The sequence below is a fragment of the Stegodyphus dumicola genome, chromosome 5, assembly GCF_044657685.1.
Source record: "Stegodyphus dumicola isolate Sdum_Otavi_A_Nest chromosome 5, ASM4465768v1".
NCBI lineage: Eukaryota > Metazoa > Arthropoda > Arachnida > Araneae > Eresidae > Stegodyphus > Stegodyphus dumicola.
Window position 1 is genome coordinate 86,435,590 of NC_140772.1, and position 24,720 is coordinate 86,460,309.

Here is a 24,720-nt window from a genome sequence, read left to right on the forward strand (position 1 = left end):
CATTGCAATTGAGTCTCTATCATCCTTTTCCAGTTATGAATTAGATTTTGAAAAATATTTTTGGATAATATTGAAAAGGCTAAGGCAAAGTGAATGAAAATAAAGAACCAAGAGCCTTTAGATGTGATCAACAAACAAAATTTCTACATGGCCTTTGAAGAAACAGAGAAATATGATTGCTCTTGCAAGACACCTGTTTTAGAACTTATAAAAATCTATCCTGAAATGTTAAGTAGCCTTAACAGTAACAGCTCTTCCTCCTACTCAAAAGGAAAGGCTCTTCTCAGCTCTGAAGTTTATCAAATCGGATCTATGATCCTCCAACAAAGATCTTGCCGAAGCTATGCTGCTTCTTAGAAATAACCAATGCCAGTTTTTCCATTTTGTAATAAATGCTAATTAATATAAATAATTTGCTATGCCATCAATTTTTTCTGTAGCATCTATTACTTCTTTTATATTAAAAAAAATAAGCTGTAACCCATATGTTACACATGAGGGAGTCGAAGTCGGACATTTTCCCTACCGACTCCACAGCCCTGTTTTAAATCATTCATTATATTTTAAAATTATTTATACTAACTATTCATTCTTTGCAGAATCCCTAAGGGACTTAATTTCTACACTTTTATAACATGAAACTAATCCAGTTTATTTTAGATTTGACAACTTAATTGTATAACTGCAAATCAAAAATTTTAAGTGATTAACTTTAGATGTGTGTAAAAGTAAATGTATTAAATTTAGAACATTTTTCTCCCCCGGAATTAGAAGATGAAATTATGAAGTTGTTGTGGAAATAATTTATATACAAAAACAAATACTTTATAAAATACAGCCAATTAAACATGTAAGTGGCAAAAGATTATTAAAATTTTACTTTTAACAAAATATTTATGCAAATACAACATGTGAAATATTTCAGCCTCTATACAACATAATTTCTGTACACGGGAGGTTCACTTTCTTATATTCGAAGTTTCATACAAATTTCACAGTGAAAGTCTGTTAATCACACCTTTAATAAACAAATAATGTCATCTCTTATGGTGACAACTTCTGAAGAAGATCAGCATTTCTGACAACATAAACAAATATTAATATCGAATATGTTCTAAAACATTAAGGTCAGTCTCTGTTATTTCAAATTTAGCTAATCTATAGTATTCAGCATATTCATTTATATTCTTATGATTTTAAGCTAGATATAATTACATCTTCCTCAGTTAATAGTCAGGTTGTATTTTCAGGTTTGATTATTTTATGAAACTTTGTTTCAATGATGATTAATCCCATATAGTCATTTGATTCTTCTGTAATGCTGGCCATAAATAAATAAATTACAAAACTTGTAACAGACTTGATGTTACAAGGAAGGACATTATGATTTTGATCTTTACTATGACTTCTTCCTTCCATATTCTTCATAGAATGCAAATTACCTTTTAGTGTATTTAAATTGAGGGTTTTTGAATCTTGGATAATTTCTAGTACTTGCATAAAAATGTTAAAATTTTGTGAACTCTTGTCTAAAAGTAATTATCTTGACTTTGCATTCTCTCACACCCAATACTTTAAATCTGCCCTGATAAAATACTGAACCAATTTATGTAGCTTGGTTTATTTGACTGTGTAGTCTGAAACTACTTTATCAATATTTAAAGCTATTTGCCTGTTAATCTGCATAGTTTTTAATTTAGTGGCTCTTGTCTGCAACACAAGCTGTGCCTTTTATTTTACAAGTTGAAGATTAAATAATAATAATAATAATAATAATAAAAAAATGTAAAACCTTGATAAGTCTTTGTCATACTATTTTAGACATAGCGGTAACTTGCTAACCTGTCTACTAGGGTTGTTCCGAAAGCAATTGCACCTTGCAACTTGTTTATCTTATTTTAGGAAGTAAAAGGGCAAGGGGGGTTAATTTGAAGTTATAGAACTTCAGTTATTTGGAATAAATGCTACCATACCCCACATGAGTAATCGGAAAATTTTGATAATGGATTTCTGTTATTTTTTAGGCCTATATTCAAATGCTTATGAAGAACATTTTATTTTTTCAATTACCTAAATTCATTTCCACAAAGATTCTGCAATTAAAAGAATAAAAAATTTTTTTTTCATCAAACAATATATAAAAGCACTGGACCAATGTTCGGAATTATGATTTGACGTTTCTGGCTTTCCCGAATTCACAAGCCATTTCTGTTTTATTTAAAACTGAACCATAAAATTAATTTTTAATTACACAGACCTTAAAACAAAATGTATATCTTTATTTTTACTATAGCAAAATTTAAAAATTCCTAAATTTACATTTGCATAAAACAAAATGCACAATTTATTTTTATTTATGCTATTACTCTTAAAAAAAGAAGCACTTATTAAGCTTAATCAAAGATTGGCAGCTCTTTTAAATAATTATGGGTGGCATATGACAGTTATGTGTCTTAACATCATATTCATGTTACACTAGGCAAATGCCTTAACATTTTAAATATAGTAGATATGAAAAATGCTTTTCTGTTAATGATGATAAGCTGTATTTACTAAATATCTAATCCCATGTAGTTAAAATATACATGTTTGCAAATGATATGTAATGACACAGGACAGTTTATTGAATTTAATGAGATAAATACCTATGATATGTTTATTAGTTTTAATAAATTATCTTTTTTTGGAAGATAATAAATGTATACATGTTCATCTAAATTAATTCAGTAGTTCTTTAAATATTGTATTCTTTATCATTTTTGCATAACTTAAATAAATACAAAAATTAAAAATGCAAATAAATTTAAAGCAAACTTGAATTTGCACAGTATGTAAGGAAGAATAAGTGATTTGAGATTTTATAGCACAATTTTGTTCCTTAAAATTTCCAATGAATTCAGTTTTTACTGTATACAAGGCTTTTTTTTTATCATGGATTTCCAATTATGCACACATTATAAAAATTTTCAGCAGTAATGGAAAAAAGTACCACCAAAATAAAACATAAAAAATTTGTATTTATTTAATTTTTTACAGAGATATTTATTTTTATGTGATTGTGCCATACGAGGCTAGTTAACCCACTGATTTTTAATTTTTGTATTTATTTAAGTTATGCAAAAATGATAAAGAACACAATATTTTGAAGAACTACTGAATTAATTTAGATGAACATGTATAGATTTATTATCTTGCAATAAAAGATAATTTATTAAAACTGATTGTGAGTTATCTATTAGTCCCCCTGCTGTCCATTTGTGACATTATAAAATTACGAGGGCAATCCCAAAAAAAAGGTCTCCTATTTTTTGGGGATGTAGAGAAAGTTTTAATACGGTTGTTGGCAACACTGTTGTGAGTGGTGCCTTTTCCGCTACCACAGAAGCACGCAGGCGCTTTGCTCGGATCCTCAGTCTTGGCTTGGCAGCCATTCGAAATGGAGCTCCCGATAAACGTTACCGCCAGGTGTGAAGTGCGAGCAGTTATTCGATTTTGAACGCAAAAGGCGTTAAACCGGTTGAAATTTACCGCCTATTGACGGAAGTGTATGGACAGTCATGCATGGATGTCAAAAACGTTCGCAAGTGGTGTAGAGAGTTTCCAGCCGGTCGTACTGAAATTCATGACGAAGAAAGGAGCGGGAGGCCGTCAATTGCCGATGACTCAACTTTTGCGATTGTCTTGTTGAGTTCGTATTTGTTGAGTTTCGCGATTGTTGAGTTCGTAAAATGCGTAAAGATCGGAGGATCATCTGGATGCTCCTGAAGCTCCTCAACATTTCCTGAAGGGCATGGCGGCAAGCTGGTATGACATGGGCATTGTAAAACTGCCACAGCGTCTACAAAAACGCATCGACCGAAATGGCAATTATGTTGAAAAATAAAGCATTCTTCAATCTTTAAAGTGATGTAGCAATTATAGAAAATAAACGGTTCTTTGTATATCTAAAAATATAGGAGACCTTTTTTTGGGATTGCCCTCGTACTTGTGTATTTTTATAGTGTGTTAACAAATTACGATGTGATCCAGAAGGGAAAAAATAGCTCATGCTTATGAAAAGGTTGGATAGTCCTGGTGTAGATGAATAGTTATAAGGTTTAAATGACTTTATACATATTTCAATACAAGAATAATGTAATTTTTTCAAAATTTCAAAATAGGAAAAATATCAGTACATTGATTGTCACATTATAACATAACCAATTATTTATATGCATTATGCATTTTAAGAGCAAAATCCTAAAAATCTTTACCTGTAGCTCTTTAAAGTACCTCTACAAAATAAATTAGGTCTGCTTAATATTATACTAATAATTCAGAACATTTCTACACTTATATTTAAATAAAAATAATAATTATTAACAGACAGACTCCTTTGATTTTAAGAGTGGGATATCTACATTACAAATACATTTCAATACATTTCTCTTATCAAATTTATTTAATATATATTTCAAAAGAAACATAACAAATGTTAGCAAGGAAATGTACAACATAAATAGTTTTAAGAATCAATAACTTCAAAATCACTAGGATGAAACATCGCATCAAATACAAAATTCTATATATTAGAAAGTCATACTCGGTTCCATATTAGTTTCAGCAGACAGCTTTGGAATTGAAAGTGATTTTTAGAAATAAAATTTCTATGGTCCCAGATACAGATAAAAATGAAGTAGACAAAAGCAGAATTTGACTATGCAGGACTGATACAAGTTAATATAACGTTTTTGCACCCAATTTTTCTAGCACTTTGAGTCCTTTCTCTAAATATTCTTCTCTAGACAACCAAAATGAATCTTTGTCTTTCACAACATCTGCTAATACTGAACCACCTATGAAAACCATATCTTTCCTTCTGGGAGGATCTTCAATACGTATTTTAAATTTCTAGAGAAGAAAAAAGAATATAATTAACAAAATTATTTTGATATGTTCTTTTCTTCCAATACATGGGAATACAAATTTGGTACTTTTCTGTTATCAGAACCGGATTCAGAAATGTATGTATATATGTACGGATGTATATATATATATATATGATATAATTTATTTCCTAAACAGTATTGATTAATTGATTATATTATCTCCTAAGTTTAATTAAAGTAGAAGTTCATGAACACATACATACATGCATACACATATTTCCTAAATCCAGTCCCGATAACAGTACCACAGATTTTTCTAGATCAGCAATTTTGCACCTAATAGAAATTTAGCTATACAATAGGAAATTTTTGTAATATTCAATCATTCCCTAGATTATAATAGATTAACATCATTTCAATCAATAAGATATAAGAATGTTTGAAACAAAATTACAAATAGCAATGGATGTTAAAATTAACAATTACAGTTAATAAAAAGTAGCTGACACTTGTTTATTTTCATTAAACATGCAATTTCAGAGTAATAGGCATTGAATGTATTTAGCAGCTTTTAGCGCTAATTACCTAACTAGATTTTCTCATTTCATATAAGTAACTACATTTTTCATGTTCTAATAGTTTGGTTATTTTTTTCTTTCTTATTTCTTTAGTTTCCTGGTATAATTTTTATGCACATTGTTCTAACTTTTAATTAAACAAATTTATTAACAATATCTATTTTTATTATAATAGTTATCTTTAAAAAATATCCAAATAGATTTTAGTGGATTAAATTAGCAATACCATTTAGATTCTCAGTTTAATATTTGCTTACACTTTATTTACATATGCTTTCTGAATTTGAATGATACTGCAAATTAGTTCGCACCAATAATTAATCTTTTATTTGTTTACAATTGAATTTTTATAATTTTAAAGATTAAAATAACTTTACATGAATGAGATAATGTTTTTGTGCTTGTTAAATTCATGATATACCATTCTTATCTTTTATGTGAATATCTTTCATAATAAATAACTTCTCCCCCTAAAAGTAAGACTAACAATGAAATACCATTATGTGTATTCTAAAAGTAGGAAATTTTATAATTTAAAATAGAATCTGGCAAAATTAAACATTTTAAAAAGGCTTTTGAGAAAAAAATATGAAATTCATGATAAAAATTTTCAGGAGTATAAAGATGTAGAGAAACATAATTTTCTTTTAAATTGCATTTTTCACTGTAAACTGATACAGAACCATGTTATACAAAACCGTCACTACTAGTCACATGTGATGAATGCATGGTAGTTTTCTGTTATCAGGACCGGACTCATCGCCAAATGTTTTACTAAACTTGCCATTTTGCTTTACCACAGTAATCTTCTGCATATGACAATATTTGAATCCATTCCCCCCAAAACAGATGTACACTTGAAATATGGCTACTGCATATAGAAAAATTAATCAAGTCCATAAAAATTACATTTAACCTATTACATGCATTTCGAGTTTTGTCATTTAAATATTTTTTTCATTTTGCATTAAGTTAACTTTTACCCTTTTGACCCTATATTGCGAGATCTTTAATATGCTTAAAAAAGATGGTTTTTTTCTTATTTCTTGTTGTCCTTCTTTTGTAGTGAAATGATTTTTAAAATGGGGTATTTGCCAACCACGAACAATGAAAAGTTAAAAATTGGGAAAACCAGTACTATAAGTAAAGCTTTTTATGGAATAAGTGAATTTACAGAGATATCAAAAGTTTATCTTGCTGTCTATTATTAAAAGGTAGAAAAAACATACCCAATATATTTGACCTAGCTATCGTTTATAAGCTTTTAACAACTTGACTATAATGGATCGAAAGGGTTCCTATCAAAGCTTTGACCGCATGTGCCTATAAGTTCTTTCTATCTGATACCTGCACAGTCCCTGAATTACTTACACACACATTGGTACTTATTATTTATTTGGTACTCACACACCACAAACCACCTACTGGTGATGAAATTAGGTATTTAAATGTTTGGCAGGTAATTACTGCAAAATAACTGTTATTCTCTGCATCTTCCTTTTGCCTCCATCTGAATTCTGATAATTAAGATAACAAGTGATGGTGAACTGCATTATATTGTCGCTTATTCTTTCATTTCGCAGATCTCCATATGCGTTCCATTGTTTATGCATGAAAACCAGCTTTAGGACTAAAACTGACATAAAAATATACTTTTCACTTAAAAAAATTGTTTTTATAGAAGAAATGGAACAGCTTCTAGAATTGTTTATGCTAATAAAGAATTGTCAGCCAGGGTATTTTTGGCAGTGGATGATATCGGATAACCAACAAATAGCATTACATTAATAAATGAGTTTCAAAGGATTTTCTTTTCTTGACAATAGTGGACAATTATCTTTAGTGCCAATTTTATGCTTATTATCTTTTGTATAAAGATGTAAGCAATCAAAGTCAATCAGTGATACTTATCTTGTGATTCGGCGATACTTAATCAATTCGTCCTTTTTTCCCAAATAAATTTATTTGAAAAGTAAAAGATGACATTTTGGAAATGCAAAAGATAAACTTTCATTTACTGAGTTAGTGTAAATAGGTAAGTATTTTGATCTTTTTTTTTTTTAATGCTTTAAATTTATATATTAAGAATTTGTACAAAATTAATTACACCTTAAGGAATATAAAACAAATACTAGTACACATTACATAAATTTAAGCCAATAAAATCTGACACTGTAATTTACCCCAAAATAAAAATCTGATATGGCTTATATATGTTAATAATTATTATTGGTATGCACGTCTAAGTTAAATATGAAAGTATAATGAATCAGAAAAATATCATTTAAATGTGATTAATTTATTTATTAAATTAAAAACTGAATTAATTTATTTATTAAATTAAAAACTGAACTAATACACAGAATCTTCCTAATTAAGTAAATTTTTTATGAATGTTTAGGCATACATGAATAGATATATATTTTAATAACATACAAAAAATATAGTTTACTTACGGATAGCTTTTCTGTGTCACCTCGTAATACTCGTTCAAGATACAGTTGTTTAATTTCCCTTTCTAATCGACTAGGCAAACCAGGATACATAGTAGATCCTCCAGATAATACAATATGCTTGTATAATTCTGGTCTTATGTCTATATCAGCAGCTTGTATAGTATTAAAAACTAGTTCTGCTATGCCTTGGCCTTCTACATTAATAAGATGGGGTTGAAATAAAGCTTCTGGAGCTTCAAATCTTTCTCCTCCAAGTTTTATAACTCGCCCATCTGGGAGCTGATGGAATTGTGAAAAGGTGTGTAAATATAATTTAAGATACAAAACATTTTGAAAGAATTAAAAATCATATCAACTAAAATGACAAGGGTTAAATAATTAAAGAGAGACTTATGTCAAATATCATGGAAGAAAAACATCATTTTCAATAGTTATCTACATCAGAAATGCATGTAATATGGCATTACTCAACTTTTTACTTTGAAAAAATTCCAAATATATCAAATTTAATATAATATTTTGTTTCAAAAAAGGAAATGTTAACTAATAAACAAAGAAATTTTTTATTATAATCCATTATTTTGAGATAGCTAAACCAAAATGTTTTTAGCTCCCTTTTTTGGGGGAGATAGTTTAAAGGCTCATTAATTTTTATAAGTAACTTTTTTGCATAGATAGTCTGCATTTACAGACTGTCTATGCAAAAATATACTTTTTTACATTTATAGTCTGAAATCTCAAAGAAATATTTACCACTAAAAAGTTTAAAATATCATGTAAAACAAGAAGAACAAAAACTATTCTATACCAGTTATACAATATATGGCATTAAAAACATCTTTTATTAATTACATCAAAGCTGAAAATATTCACAAAATCAACAGTTATATATTGTATTTTAATTTATATCAGTTAGACACAATATTAAAATATTTGATCTGGACACCACGTTTTCCTTGTACAGCTTATTAAATTATACACACTTTTTGCTGCATTTCATTTAAACTTATTTCCTAAAACATCATTAGAGATATATTTTTCATTCAATACATCCAGTTAGTTCTTGCTTCGCGGCAAAGCAAAAAACTCAAAACATCTTCATTAAAAATTGTAAAATACAGGAAAACATAAAACACGAAATAAAGTTAAAAAATGTTATTACAATTAAAAGCAGAGTTCCCACACAAAAACAAGCAATTTGACCAATGGGCAGCAAGACATTTTCTTCAGTGCACAGAACTGAAAAAGTTTACTTTTGGTGCCAGTCATGAAAAAAAAAAAAAAAAAAAAAAAAAAAAAACTGAAGTTGGTGCAGAAACTCACTTATTTCACTATTACGTTTGATAGCATTTTAACAACTTTTAAATTGTTGATAATTTTACAACTACGCACAATTTACCAACATATGAGACTAACAAGAAAAACTGAGCTCACCAAGCTTGGTAACAGAGTGTGTGTATGTATTTATATATGTTTGGTGTAGCCTATTGCAACCAAAAAAGGAAGTGCATAACTACATGTTACAGCAGCAAAATATACAAAATTTCAATTTTTTAAGGCTACTTATGTTTTAGCTGTGCAAGATATATATGTAGATACAGACATAATGAAACAAATCTCTTCTGAATCCATTTTGGGGGGGGGAGAAGTGTCCTTTATTTTGTCCGTATGTACAGACATCATGCAAAAGCATCGTTCATATAAATATTTTATTTGACATATGATACCCGAAATGTTTTCATAATTACAATACTTCGTTTACCTCGTACAAGGGAGTAAAAATAAAACAAGTGTTTAAATTATTAAGAAGTGCATTTATCACTTTTAAATTGCTCATTTTTTATTCAATAATATATTAATAAATTAAAGTTCTTATGCTTTGCTGAATGACAATATTCTAAGATTTGCTATGCATGAGGATGGATGGAAAATAAATTATGAATTTTTTTGATTTAGTGTGTATATGTGTTTTTTATTTGATTGCTTCTATATTCTTTCCATTCTTTGTGAATAAATTTACGAAGCATTATGTGTCTATGGATTTTATTTTGCCTGGATGTTATTTTATAATTTAATTGAAAATGATACAATACCTTTGAGGGGAAGCATATAAGATTTACTATTATAAAATGTTATTCATAATTTAATCAAAAAAGGCTTCATGAACTCAAAGGAGTATTACTTAACGTGACATTACTAACAGTCTATGAAGACACTCAACATAGTTTCTGTTTTAAGACATCTTATAATTGCATAATGTTCTTATTAATATAATATAAGCATACTATAAATAAATTATTTGGAAAATATTTGCAGGTTTACAAACATTTATTTTATTACTATAAAATTTTTCGTAAAGCTACAATGCTTAGCAGGGAATATGCCTATAGGGATATATTGCTTACAAAGCTTTTAATGTTTACAATACATTATTTACAAAATAAAATTTTGGGCCATTTGAAAAGTTCTGCAGTTTTACAAATCAAAGCTTGTTTTCTTCTATTTTGCTACTGCTGATACCGAGTGACCTTGATCAAAGCGGATGTTTAAAAATATGCCCTTTTCTGCTCACCTGCTTAATTTTAGCATGTGCTGTGGAACAGTTTTTGTTTCAGTGCAGTATTAAAAATGGAGAATCCAAAATTTTTAAATTCATTATTGTCATATCATCCTCTTTTATTTAGGAAAAGGGGGAAAAATGCTCATAAAATTTCTGCTATAAATTAAAGAAGTGCTGTTTCTGATATCAGCCCAGGCAGCATGCATTCGTAAATTGCACGAGAAAAATACGTGCAATTTACGAATGGCCTTTCGTATAAAAAACGTTCAAGTTGAACGTAAAAATATCATAAAAAGTGTCCAGTGGCAATTACTAAATATTTACGTATATTTTTACGTTATACAATACGTAACTTTTACGTAAAATTTAGGTATATTTACGCGAGAGACTACTGTTCATTCGCTACTTTTACGTATAATATACGTAAATTTCAGGGATTTACGTATATTTTTAGTAAAAATTTACGTATATTTATCGTATATACGTAAATCTCAATTTTTTGCTTCACGTATGCTTATATATTTAGTAAAAATTTATGTAAATTTCCCCGATTTTTTACTGTATATAAACGTATATATTACGTAAAAATTAAGGTAGATATCCCCCGTATTTTACGGTACAAAAATGTATATATTTGATAGTAATTGACCTAAATCTTCCCTATGTTTTCTTTACATATGCGAATGACTGGTAAAAATTTAATCCGATGTATTCTCCACTTTACTGTGTATAAATGTACATTTTTTGGTAAAAAATTTGCATAAATCTCCAATTACCTTTTCACTGCATTTTTCATAAAATGTACTTATTTTAATCTCATATTTTTTATATAAATCTATGCAAAAACTTTCTGTATGCTATGATTAAAAGGTAAAATAATTTTTATATCAAATTCTTACATATCTGCCTTTTAGTTATGTACAGCAATATGGAATATATATAATTGGAAAATTTAAATGCACTAGTAAATGAAAAAAAAAAAAAAAATTCTATTAAAAAATTATGTAACACTTAAAGGCTGAAAATTACTTTTAATATTTCATTTCAAAGTGACTACAAAATATGCAATAAATTTTGTAAACATCAATTCTGTGTTTTAAATCAATTAATGCTATCGTTCATTTGCATTTTTGTTTACTAAATTCATTTCATAAATTTAAATTTAGTAAACAACTGTACCAAACAGTTGTTTACTAAATAACACTTTAAATAAATTATTTGCTTTTCCGAAGGACATTTTCTTATGCCATGTAAATGAACGATAGCATTAATTGATTTAAAACATAGAACTCAGGTTTACAAAATTTATTGCATATATTGTAGTCACTTTTAAATGAAATATTAAAAGTGATTTTCAGCCTTTTAGTGTTATGTAATTTTTGAATAGAAATTAATTTTTTTGCATTTAAATTTTCCAGTTATAGATATTCCATATTGCTGTACAAACCTAAAAGGTGGATATGTAAAAATTTTATATTAAATTAATTTTATCTTTTAATCATAATATGCAGAACATTTTTGCATAGATTTATATAAAAAATAAGAGATTAAAATAAGCACATTTTACGAAAAATGCAGTAAATAGGTAATTGGAGATTTATGCAAATTTTTTACCAAAAATGTGCACTTTACACAGTAAAGAGGAGAAGACATCGGACTAAATTTTTACCAAAGTCATTCGTATATGCAAAGAAAACATAGGGAAGATTTAGGTCAATTATTATCAAATATATGAGTTTTTATACCGTAAAATACAAGGAATATCTACGTTAATTTCTATCTAAAGTACAATATAGTTAATTAACAAATTCAGTAAACGAAGGTAGCACAAAAGAAAACATACGTTTAGATTATTTGAGTGAGTGTGCTAAATTTTAAAATTGTTAAATATAGACCAGGAAATTGTATAAAACTTACCTTTTCCAATAGTTTACCAAGTTGACTTTATTTTCCTTGAAGATGAATGTTTAATGTCACAAATATTTCATTCATATCTTCAGATAATACACAAATATATACATATTTATTTATTAAAATTCAGTTTATCCCAAACATGTTAAAGAAAATATTAATTTGCATGCAAGTTAATCGAGTAGCTTCTGTTTCAATTACACACATAATTATGATATGTAAAAATTTTACATTTATCAGTCAATCTTGCAGTGTATTGTAATCTATTATTGTTGTCTTTTTCAGTTTAAAATCTTATAAATATATTAGATCAGTACTAAAAGTTCACCTCTACAAAAGAAATGCTTTATTGAGGTATTTTTAAAAAGTTCCCTTTTACAAGGTAACTGTTAATTTCACAAATAAGTTCATAAAATTATGTAAATTCAAAATTACCTAAATATGTTCTTTATTTTATCTTATATACCAGATAAAATTTCAAAAAGTTAATTTGTTTAGGAATATTGAATTTTTTAATATTTATCTCATGTGACTTTTTCTATAACATCATTATAAATGTGCATGTTGATGTGGACATACCAATTATTTTTTTTCATCAAATAGCTTTATGGTATTAAATGATTTAAAAAGAGGCAACTGGACAAAAGAAAGCAATTAGAAGTTGGCTAATTTTTTATTAATTTGTTGTCAAACGCTGTGCATTTTAGATTATGCTCATATGATGACAATGAGTTATTTAAAATTATTATGAACATATCCCACATAAATTAACAAGTATAAAATTTCAAGTTGTTTGAAGTATTATGAACTGTAATACTTGCAAAAGAAATACACATGAAATTAATTTAAGAATTAGGTTTATTTTACAGGTATTCAAAAACTGCAATTACTGTTAAACAATAAAAACTAACATTAAATCTGAAGAGCATATTTTTTTCAATAATAAAATTCAACATAGACTTCATGCAGCTTCGCCATATTTGTTCTATAGTTCGCTGTCTTTAATATCCTGCTCGATTTTTGTAAAAGTGAATTCTTTGTCACCCAATGTTTTGAGAACAGCTCCTAAACAAGAAAAAGAAAAATTTGTAATAATTTCACACTTCAGATGTTTTCAGTTTTTAAATATAGTTGAAGTATTAAAAGATGCATATAAAATGCACTGAGTATTTCATATTTAAAAATTTACATTTCAGTAATTAAAAATTTAATTTCACACTATCACACAGTAAGCTTCAATTATATACCTTACACAATGCCTATAATTTCAAGTGAAAAATACTTAAGATTTGTTTAGAACTGCAAGGTTGAGAAAGTCTTTAATGGCTATGTTTGTATTTAAGTACATGAGAAAAAACTTAATTTTGTATTAATTATATTGCATTAGCCTTTTCAATTTTACTCCTACATATAGTAAAGAATATTCACTTTCTTACAGATAACGTTTTCTTAAATAAAGAGTAAGCAGAAAACTAATCACAACACTATATACATATAACAGAATACTTCATAAACATATACATGTCATTAACATACGTATCTGCATTAACAGGCTATTTTACACATTTCAATAAACCAGAAACCAATACACAATCAAAAGTATTATCAGTAAATTCCTCCAAAATCAGAGCAAAAATCTTTAATTATGATAACAATGGCATCTCAGTTTGTAATATAAAATATTTCAAGTCTACATTCATGTGCATTCTAAGCAAACAGAATGCTGAATAACAATAAAATTATAAATACCATAAAAAAGTTAAGAGCCATGTAGAATGATAGTAAGACTAAATAAGTCTTCCTTCAAAAATCAATTTAAATTCAAAAATTTGCCTTCCTATTTAACATCTCAAAATAGAGTTACTGCTTTCACTAACTAAATTTCCTGTCTTGGCAAAATAAAAATTGTCACTTCTGTTGCAGGAAATATTTGCTGCAAACTTTGTATGCAAATAATCCAGTGAAAAAATTTTAATTGTGGCTTGAATATTTTCTTTATTAAATAAATGAAAAATTGCCACATAATATTAATTTATGATCCACATGAAGCTTTTTACCTCTACCATATCATGCAGCTATTTTAAAACATATACTCTCATATAAAAGCCACAGAATTTTTTTACCAATATTAATATAGTATAAATCATTAATAAATCTTCTAAAAACAGCTCCAAATTTTCTGAATTTGATACCCAAAACATAATTCTACGTAACTGTTAATGTATGCATTTGCTTGCACATACTTAAAATGAATTATACACACAAAAACTTAACATATTAACTTTAATAAATTCTTAATTAGCAGGATGACTCATTTAAGGCAAAATATGAAAGAAATCTACCTGATGGAATAGTTGTAAAAGATATATTTAAAAAAAGCTAATATTGTTTACCTTACACAAGAGAAATTGAATTGATGGCAGAAATTGAGTAAACTGTATGCAGCTGGATTATTTATTAGGAATAGAAGTTAGATCAAAGTACCAAAGTCACACTAGGGCTTTAACCATTTGGGTGCAAAGAAGCACCTGAATTTCAAAAAGAATAATTAAAAAAAGCTAATAGAATTATATAACTTTTACAATCTAGTACAAATATTAGACACATAAACAACACTAAATGCCATTATTTACTTGCATATTTTCCTTCTTTGTGTACTTAACTCCTTAATTTTTCAGGATATGATTTAGAAACAGAGTTATGGTAAAAATGTATACTGGTAAAAAAAAAATATTGCTGAAACTGATAAGTCCTTTGAATTATATACTATAGTGCAAAGAGGGATGGAATATGTGACTAAATATGATAAATCAGATTACAATAACATTAAACAAATAACATGAAAAACTGAAAAAAAGAAATTTTATTTGAAATTATTTTTTAACTCATGGAAAGACAGACAGTATTTCCAACTTATTAAATTCAATTATATTTTACCTTCGTCAAACCAACATTGATAAGAGAGTTGTATTTAAAATTGGTGCTAAGCTAAAACTGCTTTCTTGCCTAATTTTATACTATTGAAAATACCGGTAATTGTCAAAGTTATTCATACTCAATATGTGTAAGATTATTAATGAGTTGCCAAACCTCAGTTAACCATCTAATATACTACATTCAACATTATTATTTTTCTTTTTGAATGTCAGGTTTTCATTATTTCTGCCAATATATCTGTAACAGGACATAAAGATTGAGTTAATGTAGAATAGAAAATTACCTTGCAAGTTAGCACCTTTACCTTAGCGGCAGTACTTCATTCTCTAGAAAAAACATTTTAAATTATTATACTTAAACAAAAAATTCATATTTGTTACAGCAAAACATCATTAATACAATAAACCAGAGTTGAATGCAAATCTAGTTTAACTCCATTCTTGAAAACTAGTTTATTACTTTCAATTTAATTTAAAAATAATAAAACATAAGGTAGTATTATGATGACTACCTAGATATCTCGCCTAAACTGGCAATCCTTGTAGGTTATACAGGTTAACCCTAACATAGGTTATAGAGGGCACTAAGATAGAGAGTATTAATCCCACACTAAGGACTCTAACATTTGGTAGGAACAGTTTGAAAAGTGAAACAGATATTTATAGTGAACCAATGCAAAACAAAAACAATAGTTCTTTAGGGACAAAGCCCCTTTGGACTAATAAATCCGAGTAAATTAACAGCTTTTAGCTATTTTTTCTTCTTGTAAAAAATAGACATACATAATATTTTTAGAAAATAACAGTACTTTAAGCATGCAATTTCCACATATTTAACACAATATTTCATTCTAGCTCTGCTGCAATACTGGCACAGGTACTCCTCCGTTATTAGGACGGGATTCAGAAATGTACAATGAAACCTCGAGATACGAGGAAAGTATGAGCAAAATACGAGATTAATTCGAGTAATGAGCAATGAGCCAGGCTGTTGGTATGGGTGGCGCCATTTCCCTATCCGGCTCAACTCGAGGAACCCCCTCGTCAGATCACTCAGTGTTCTTTTATATACGCGTTTGTGCACTTGCAAGTTAATTGTTTTGACATTTAACGTGAAAATAATTATTTCAAGATGCCTCGCAAGAAGATTGTTGCCTCAGATAGTGCTGCAAAGAAAAATAAGGAGGCCATGGCCGTCGATATCAAGAAAGAAATCGTAGATAAACATAAGCATGGTGACGGAATTGGCGAAGACTTGCGGCCTTTCAACATCGAAAATCTATACTATTCTGAAGAAGCAGGAAGAAATTAAGAAACCTGATGTAGCCAAAGGAATTATCGTTGCTTCCAAGCACCATAAAAGTATTCCTAGATGTTGAGAAGCTGTTGTTGGTGTGGATTAATGAGAATGAGTTAAAATGTTGGTAACAAAGTTAAACTATTGTTATATTATTTACCAGTGTTATTTATTAGGAAAAATTGACTTGATATTAAAATGTTGATATTTTTTGGGGCGTGGAAGGGGTTAACTGAATTTCCATTATTTTCAATGGGGAAGCTTGTTTCTAGATACGAGAAATTCGCTATACCAGTTGAATGCTGGAACGAATTAAACTCTTATCTCAGGGTTCCACTGTAGATATGTAAGCATGTGTATATGCATATATGCGCATATACACATACATACATAAAGAATATACACATGCACACACGAGCACCTACATTTAAAAATGCATGCATATAAACACACATTTCTGAATCTCCTGATAACAGAAGAATACCTACATGAATCACAGGATTTACATTATTCAGTTTCATTAGAATTCTTAAATGCAGAGGATTTACATTAATCAGTTTTATTAGAATTCTTAAATGCAGAGGATTTACATTAATCAGTTTTATTAGAATTTTTAAATGCGGAGGATTTACATTAATCAGTTTTATCAGAATTCTTAAATGAAATCTTCACTATCCGAAAATTCAGTTTCATTTCCAGCTGAAACTGTATCAGGACAATCTCATTTATATTATTTCCCTCTAACAACTGAACATTTTGAAAACCTTTTCTATTCCATGGAAAACTAATGCTACATTAAACATACATTTTCTAAATCTGAAAATTTTAAGTTAGCTTAGAAACTGTAATCATTCTTAAAAAAGTTTGATTTATGTTAGATCAATAAAATTACTTTCCTGTGAAAAAGTAATATGGCATTGAACAACACGATTTTACACATCAAGATATACTGAGTGAAAATTCCTGAAATGTTTTATTTCTTGGTATCTCTGCAAGAATTGTATAAATAAAACTACCTCCCTTTTATATATATATATAAAAAAAAAAAAAAAAAAAAAAAAATGTTTAGTAAATATACTATGAAGAAAATTGGTTACATTATTTACAGTTCATAATTAACAGATAATAAATAATTTCTTATCTTATCAGAATTTATTTTTATCACATTCATAAACAGTACTAATTTAAACAAACATACCATTATGATTTCAATAACTATGAAATAGAAAATCCAAATCTGCATCTTTGATGGTCTAGTAGATTGGACATCTCGTTTACTACAATTCAGCAGGGTGCTGACTCCCCAGACTGTAATATATATATATAATTAATTTACAAGGGAAAAAGCAACAAAAATATAAACAATTTCTTGGTTTTATATAAGCATTTCTGCACATTTACAATTTAAATTTTTTTAACTATCTAGCTATATCAAAATACATGATTTAGTAAAATATAATTCAAATAATTTAAGGTATTTTAGATCAAATACTAATTTTTCAATAAATTTTTTCATGCAAGTCTAATAATCAACATAACTATCAAGTTTTGACTTCAAAAATTATGTTTAGAGAAACTTGAAGCTGCAGTAAATAGTAATAAATTTATTCAAAACTGAAAGTAAAGCATTCTTACTTTATTTTCTTTCTTTAACTATGGCAGATCTTTTAAAACAACAAAATCAAACAAACAAAAAAGAAGTGCATTCATGAAAGGACTTAGGACTTACTTATTATTCATGAAAGGATATATTTCAGTAATTACTAGTGCATAAAAATTCAGTATATATATAAAAAAAAAAAAATGAACACAGATTTGGAACAAAGTACCTGTGTTTCTATGGCATAAAGTTTCCTTTTTTAATAGCACAATATCTTTGAGTTAAAGATTATATATTAAAGCAAATTTATAAAACTAAATTCAAAAATAAGAAATTAAATTATTTTTAGGGAAAACACTAAGCAAATAAAAAATTTTGAATTTCATAAATAAATGAAAGTTACATGCTTTATTTTTTGGCATAAGGTAGATAACATTTCCATAACAGATTAATGAACAATTAGCCATGTTAATATTGCCTTTCTTTTTCCATTAAAAGCTATTTCCTGCTTAATTACAGTATGCTTTAAGATAAATATTAAAACATTTGAGTAAAAATAATATAACTATAAAAAGGTGAGACACATACAAAAAGGAGTGACACAAACAGTAAGAAACAGACTAGTGCAAAATTTAACAGTACCAAATCCTGGAAATGAATCATTAGGCACGTACACAAAAGAAAAATCACATTTCCTACACAGACGCTATTTATAAAATTTTATATAGGTGAAAAAAGTACGAGTATTAAACACTGAAAATATAAAATATTCACTTACTTTCTTCAAATAATTAGTAACTTCGATGGATTCTGTCACAAACGCCAATCCACGAACAAACAGTATTCTTTGCGACTTTACCATTCTTTTCGACAGCCATTGCTGAGTGCTGACTTCACAAATATCCCGCCACAACCGGAAGTAGAAAGTGTCTGCTTTGCCATTGGTCGGTGAACAAGAATTGCAACGCTTTTTTTTTCTTTATAATTAAACATATTAAGAAAGCCTCTAAATTAGCATATGAAATAAACTTACTTTTGCATTATATAAATTTATATTCACAGCATCTCTGTATTAAGGTAATAATTAAATTTTTCTACGAAAAATAGAAATGTCTGTATATGCGCATGCTCAGTGTATAATCGTAAATCCGGTTAATTTTTATAGCGTAAAATTAACTATGCAAATTTTGAGTTCATTTAACTGGACCCTTGTACTTACTCTGTAGATCTCCATATTAAGAATGTCTTTAACTGTTTCAGGAAAAATATAAAATATAATATAATTATTTATTTACATTATTTATTAATTTTTTCCTCATATAAAAATTATTAAAATCGCTATATCATTTTTTCCATACATTAAACAAAATTTAAAAAAATTAGCCTCATATGATTTTTATAACAAAGATTAAAGGAACTGAAATATATGTAAAATATCAGGATTCAGCTTGCAATTTCGTAGAGTTATTATTATTATTATTAAATAAAAATATTAGTATATCTTTGATTATAATTAATGATCCTTTGGTCTACATTAAACTATTGTTCAAGAAGTTAAACGTTTTCGAGCATCTTCTGCTGTATTTATTATTCTATTCCTCGACATGAAAGATTTGCTAGTCTTATTCCAATTCAATTGCCCACATTTGCTAAATAAAATAAGGAGAGTATTGTACCAAACTCAGTAAGTACACAAATTTAATATACAGTTAAATTAATTAATTATTCCAGTTAAATGGGTAATAGGATTTTCATAAAAGAAATTAAATTGTGTAAATTAATATAAGTGTTGATATGAATAAAAATAACAAATTTGATATAAGAAAATAAATAAGTTATTTTGAAGATGTTTGAATTAAGAAAATATAATTTTTTGCAAAAATGCACGTAAAGATTTAGCTCACATGTTAAAATTTATAGAAAAATTTTAGCCTCATATATGAATGCCCCTTTTTTCATGTTCGTGGACAAGGAAAACAAAGTGAAATGCCAGAAATACACTAAATATTTTGAATTAATAAACTTCATTTTCAATCTTTTTAGACTTCGTATAATATCCGTAAAAGTGACGAATGAAATATACCATAAAGGCAGTAGTTTCTTTCAGAACATTCGGATTCGTATAATATGCGTAAAAGTGACGAATAAAATATACCATCATAACGGTAGTTTTATCAGTACATTCGGATTCGTATAATTTTCGTAAAAATAACGTGTGGAAAATAACGATCAAGAGTTAACAGTAACTTCAGCCTTTTTCATTCGTATAAATTTCGTAAAAGTAACGTGCAAAAAATACCATACCCTTATTTCACCAAAATTATACGTATATTTTTGGAGACGTGCTGCCTGGGAGAGTTCGAAGGTGGAAGGTTTGAGAAGTTTAAACATGAAAATTTCAGTCTCAAAGATGGTGGCCGCTCTAGACAACCATCTTCTGTAAAGCAAAGATATATTAAAAGAGGTTATCACTGAAAATTCAAATTACGCAGCTAGAGAATTATCAGACAGAATGCACATGATTTTTTGCTGAAAAAACATAAAATAAAGCTCCTTTTTTGAAACAACTCCTTACTGAGATCAGAAGTGGATGCCATACAATAATGCTACCCCTCCCAAAAAAGTAAGACAGAACATCCTCCTTAGTAACATTTATAGAGGAGACTGCATCCCAAGAAAGTAATGCTTTGTTTACGCGGACAGAGTAAAGAAATTAACACTATCAATTGTTGTTACCAAAACGGACAATAAATTCGGAAAAATACCATTCCCAGATAGCAATTTTAAAAGCAGAAATAGATGGAAAGTGTCCAAAATGAGTAGTCTTTGAGGTGCTGTCATGACAATGCTTGGACCCACATTTTAATGACTGTCAAACAAAAACTGAGATGTGTTACCTTTGTTATTCACTAGACTTAGCTTCTCGGATTTTCATCTCTTCAGGTCTTCAAAATTTTCTGAATGGTTGAGCATTCACTTCTTTGAAGACTGTCAAACAGCATGTTCATAACTTCTTTATGGATAAATTTAATGAAGTTTTTAAAAAAAAATTACATATTTCATGAGAGAAGACAGAAAGGTCATAGATTAAAATCATACTTTTATGATCCAATGAAAATTTTTTCTGTTTTTGTATGACCCAACAGATATTATTAATGAGAAGACACAACGGAAGTTCACTAGCTTTTCTAATCCCATTATAGGCAGTGAACTGAGCTAAGAGAATTTGTACATGGTTGAAATAATCCACCTTCTTTACCACAAATTTTATACAATTTGTAGCTCTTTTAGCTATAAGAAATCTTTCTTAGCTCACATCTTACAAATTATGCATATACTTGCAAATGGAACCGAAACACTATTTTCACAAATACAGTCTTTCTGCTCTAACAGTGAAGGCAACATTGTGAAAATTGACACATTTAAAGACTCAACTTAAAGAGGGAAGGATGGAAGTCAGAATTTTAGCAATAATATAGGATACTGAGTAATTCATTTTTGGAACAGAAAGAAAATAAGACAACAATGTAAGTAGAAGAAACTAAATTTCAATGATAAATATTACCGCAGAAAAGTTAGAAAAGAAATCTATATATACAGGAATTACAATTGTCTGATGATTAATAGATTAACAATTACTTATAACGTTAGAACAAAGGACTAACATAACATATACAGATAGGTCAAAAAATAAGTTGCACTCACCCAGAAAATTTTGTTATATTTTGACAAATATTTCCACAGTTATACATAAGTGGTGCAGTGATAGTTAAATATAGAATGTTATCAGCAGTGGAAATATGTCATTTGAAACTTAAAATCCAAACTGGAAGTTTAAACTGCTCTCTGTGAGCAAGATATGTATTTTTATTGAGATTCATTACAAACTGCAGGACATACATGATGCTAAAGAAATTTTGTGCCATGTAAATGTTAAATTATATGTTTGAGAATGGGTGGGCATCTTGGATAGAACCAATGAGAGGTGTCAAAACACTGTTACCTCTGATCTAAGACAATATTCATGTGCTTAGATCTATGAAATGCTTGAAGAGGTGATGCCATTTTGATGAGAAGGTCAAAACTGCACAGAAATAATGACTATTAACACTTTTGCTGCCAAGCGACATTTTCAAAAACAGTTCCACAATGCCAACAAATTTTAATTAATTGTAAAATAAAAATACAAAACATGTATTTATGAGAAAGATATTGAATTTGGATAATTTTTAATTGCTTTATTAATTACACAAGTTATATTGTAGTCGGTTTTTGTGATAAAATGTTTTATGACAGTGCCAACGAGTATACTTGTAACGAGTACATTTGTAGTTGGCGGTTGCTTATAACAAATATAACATTTATAATAAATATTGAAACATTTATGTTTAATATTAATAATATTAATTTGTCCTTTTATTCATATTTTCAAAAAGCAAAGTTTGAAATTTTAACAGACATAAAAGATTTTATTTAAAACCTTTCAGAAGCATATGCGATTTCTTCTTTTCTTTTAACCATTTAGTCTCATATATAAATTGCATTTTAAATTAATTTAGATGTATTAATTAGAGTTAAATGTTCCAGCACAATTTTCAATAAGGTTACAGTCAGCAAATTGATTACTTTCATTACATCACCTCTTTCTATTCATGTCTCATCACAAATGATTTCAGTTTTTGAAAGAGCTTAGCAAAACTGACAATACACATAGAAATATTTGCTGAGCTGAATACACACATATAAGCCTACTAGTTAAAAAATGGAAAAAAAAAAAAAAATCTACCAGATTTATGTTTGTGACATGATTGCTCGCAGTGGCTTATGCGTTAAGGGATGGAAGACTATGTGCATCTGAACTGGTTCTGAAGGCGAAACTGCTTTATATCCCCTTTTCTTCGTAATACAAATGGTGGCTGTGCAAAACAACATTGCACATGAATGGAGCTTACAGATATACTCATTTCATAGCTGGTGGTTCTTAAAAAAAAGATTGATTATCTTTACAACAATTATTATAATAAAAATTATTATAAATTGCTTGATCATTTTTACAGTTCCTATGTTATTTACTTTATAATTACTTATATTGTACTTATAATAAATCTCTTGAACGGCATTAAACTGCTTTTTTTTTTTCCTAATCCCCAAAGCCAGGTAACCTTCAAAGAACATGAAAATACTAAGAGTTTGATCGGATGTGGCATAAGTAAAACAAAAACATTCTATGAATTAACTTGTAGCTGGTGCCTAAACACAAACTTCGATTTACAAGATAAACTCATAGCTGGCAGAGAACGTGCTAAAAGTTTGACGGGAATTCTTCAAACAATGTATACAGATACCACATTATGATAATTGTTTGAAGAATCTAATTTTGGTAATACACACTTCATGTAAATTAAAAAAAATAGAGGAAGCATATATGTTTTATGTACTATTTCTTTTATGCAAGTGCAATTAACTTTTTGCTCATTATATGAAATTCAGTATGAACACATTCTATAAAGAAAAAAAGAAAACTAAAGTTTGCAAACTTTTTTTTATAGATACTTACAGTATATGGTTCAACAAGAAAAGTAGTTTCTAATGCTAATTTTTGTTCTTGTTCAATGTTATAACCTATATAACATAACTTTTCTTTAATCATCCTTACTGTTTCAAAGTCTGCTGAATGGTTGAATGCATATCCTCGAAATAGGAGTAGCTACAGTTACAAGAAATAAAATTAATGCAATTTTTGTCATTAAAAAAATATGGAACATATCTTGCATCAACTTAAGTATAATGTTATAAATACTAGTATTTCCAAATCAATATAACTAACTATACATCCTACCTTAATAAGATATCGAGTAATATCTCTTCCCGCTATGTCTAACCGACGGGTAATGTGCGACAGTGCAAAACCTTCATACACCGGACATATGTGAGTAACACCATCTCCAGAGTCAACAACAACTCCAGTAAACAAACCTTGAAAGATAAAATATTTCAAACCTTTCAAAAATATTCACTGTAAAAAAAAAAAAAATATCTATATCTATATATATACATATATATACTGTATTAAAAAAAAAGAGAGAGGGGGGGGGAGGGGAATGACATTTTAACCTATTTGCAGAAAAGAATCGTATAGCCAAACTTCTTTATCCCTCTAAATGTTCTGTTAGTTGTAAGGACTGCTGCTACATTTTATATGTTGTCTTGTTAATCAAAACATTTTTCTTATCCTCTTTAACCCTCTGACTGACGTGGTTTTTGGATCTTTCACGAAGATCTGTATTTAAACAGCCTTTATTAGCTAAATTTGTATATTTACTTAGTTTAGTCTCTATTTTCATAAGCTTACATTCATTACAATGACATTTATAATAAATATTAAAGAAAGTAAGAAAGCGAAATATCTTAAATTATGAGCTAATAGATACCAAGTGACAAAAAATCTCATTGCTTGTCATGATGTTAAGAGGGTTAATGATCAGGATATCATTTTATAAATGGAAGGTTTATG

At 28.1% G+C, this 24,720-nt stretch overlaps 1 protein-coding gene and 1 long non-coding RNA gene across 4 annotated transcripts in view; both read right to left on the reverse strand.

Moving 5' to 3' along the window:
- Positions 1 to 4,418: 4,418 nt before the first annotated feature.
- The window catches only part of Arp2 (Actin-related protein 2), a 33,410-nt gene continuing 13,108 nt past the window's right edge, over positions 4,419 to 24,720 (reverse strand). For both annotated transcript variants that reach the window (XM_035353281.2, XM_035353280.2), the window contains 4 exons: positions 24,046 to 24,182; positions 23,764 to 23,913; positions 7,903 to 8,181; positions 4,419 to 4,890 (listed from right to left, as the gene is read on the reverse strand). In XM_035353281.2, the coding sequence (XP_035209172.2) occupies positions 4,717 to 4,890; positions 7,903 to 8,181; positions 23,764 to 23,913; positions 24,046 to 24,182 (740 nt within the window). In that variant the 3' untranslated portion in view covers positions 4,419 to 4,716. The remainder of the gene's footprint in view (positions 4,891 to 7,902; positions 8,182 to 23,763; positions 23,914 to 24,045; positions 24,183 to 24,720) is intronic.
- LOC118183685 (uncharacterized) lies at positions 13,214 to 19,918 on the reverse strand. 2 transcript variants are annotated; one of them, XR_015041160.1, is made up of 4 exons: positions 18,985 to 19,918; positions 17,805 to 17,914; positions 15,594 to 15,636; positions 13,214 to 13,438 (listed from the first exon to the last, which is right to left on the reverse strand). It is a non-coding gene; the product is annotated as an uncharacterized LOC118183685 (long non-coding RNA). The 2 variants fall into 2 exon arrangements; XR_015041161.1 differs by lacking the exon at positions 15,594 to 15,636 and having other exon boundaries at positions 18,985 to 19,486.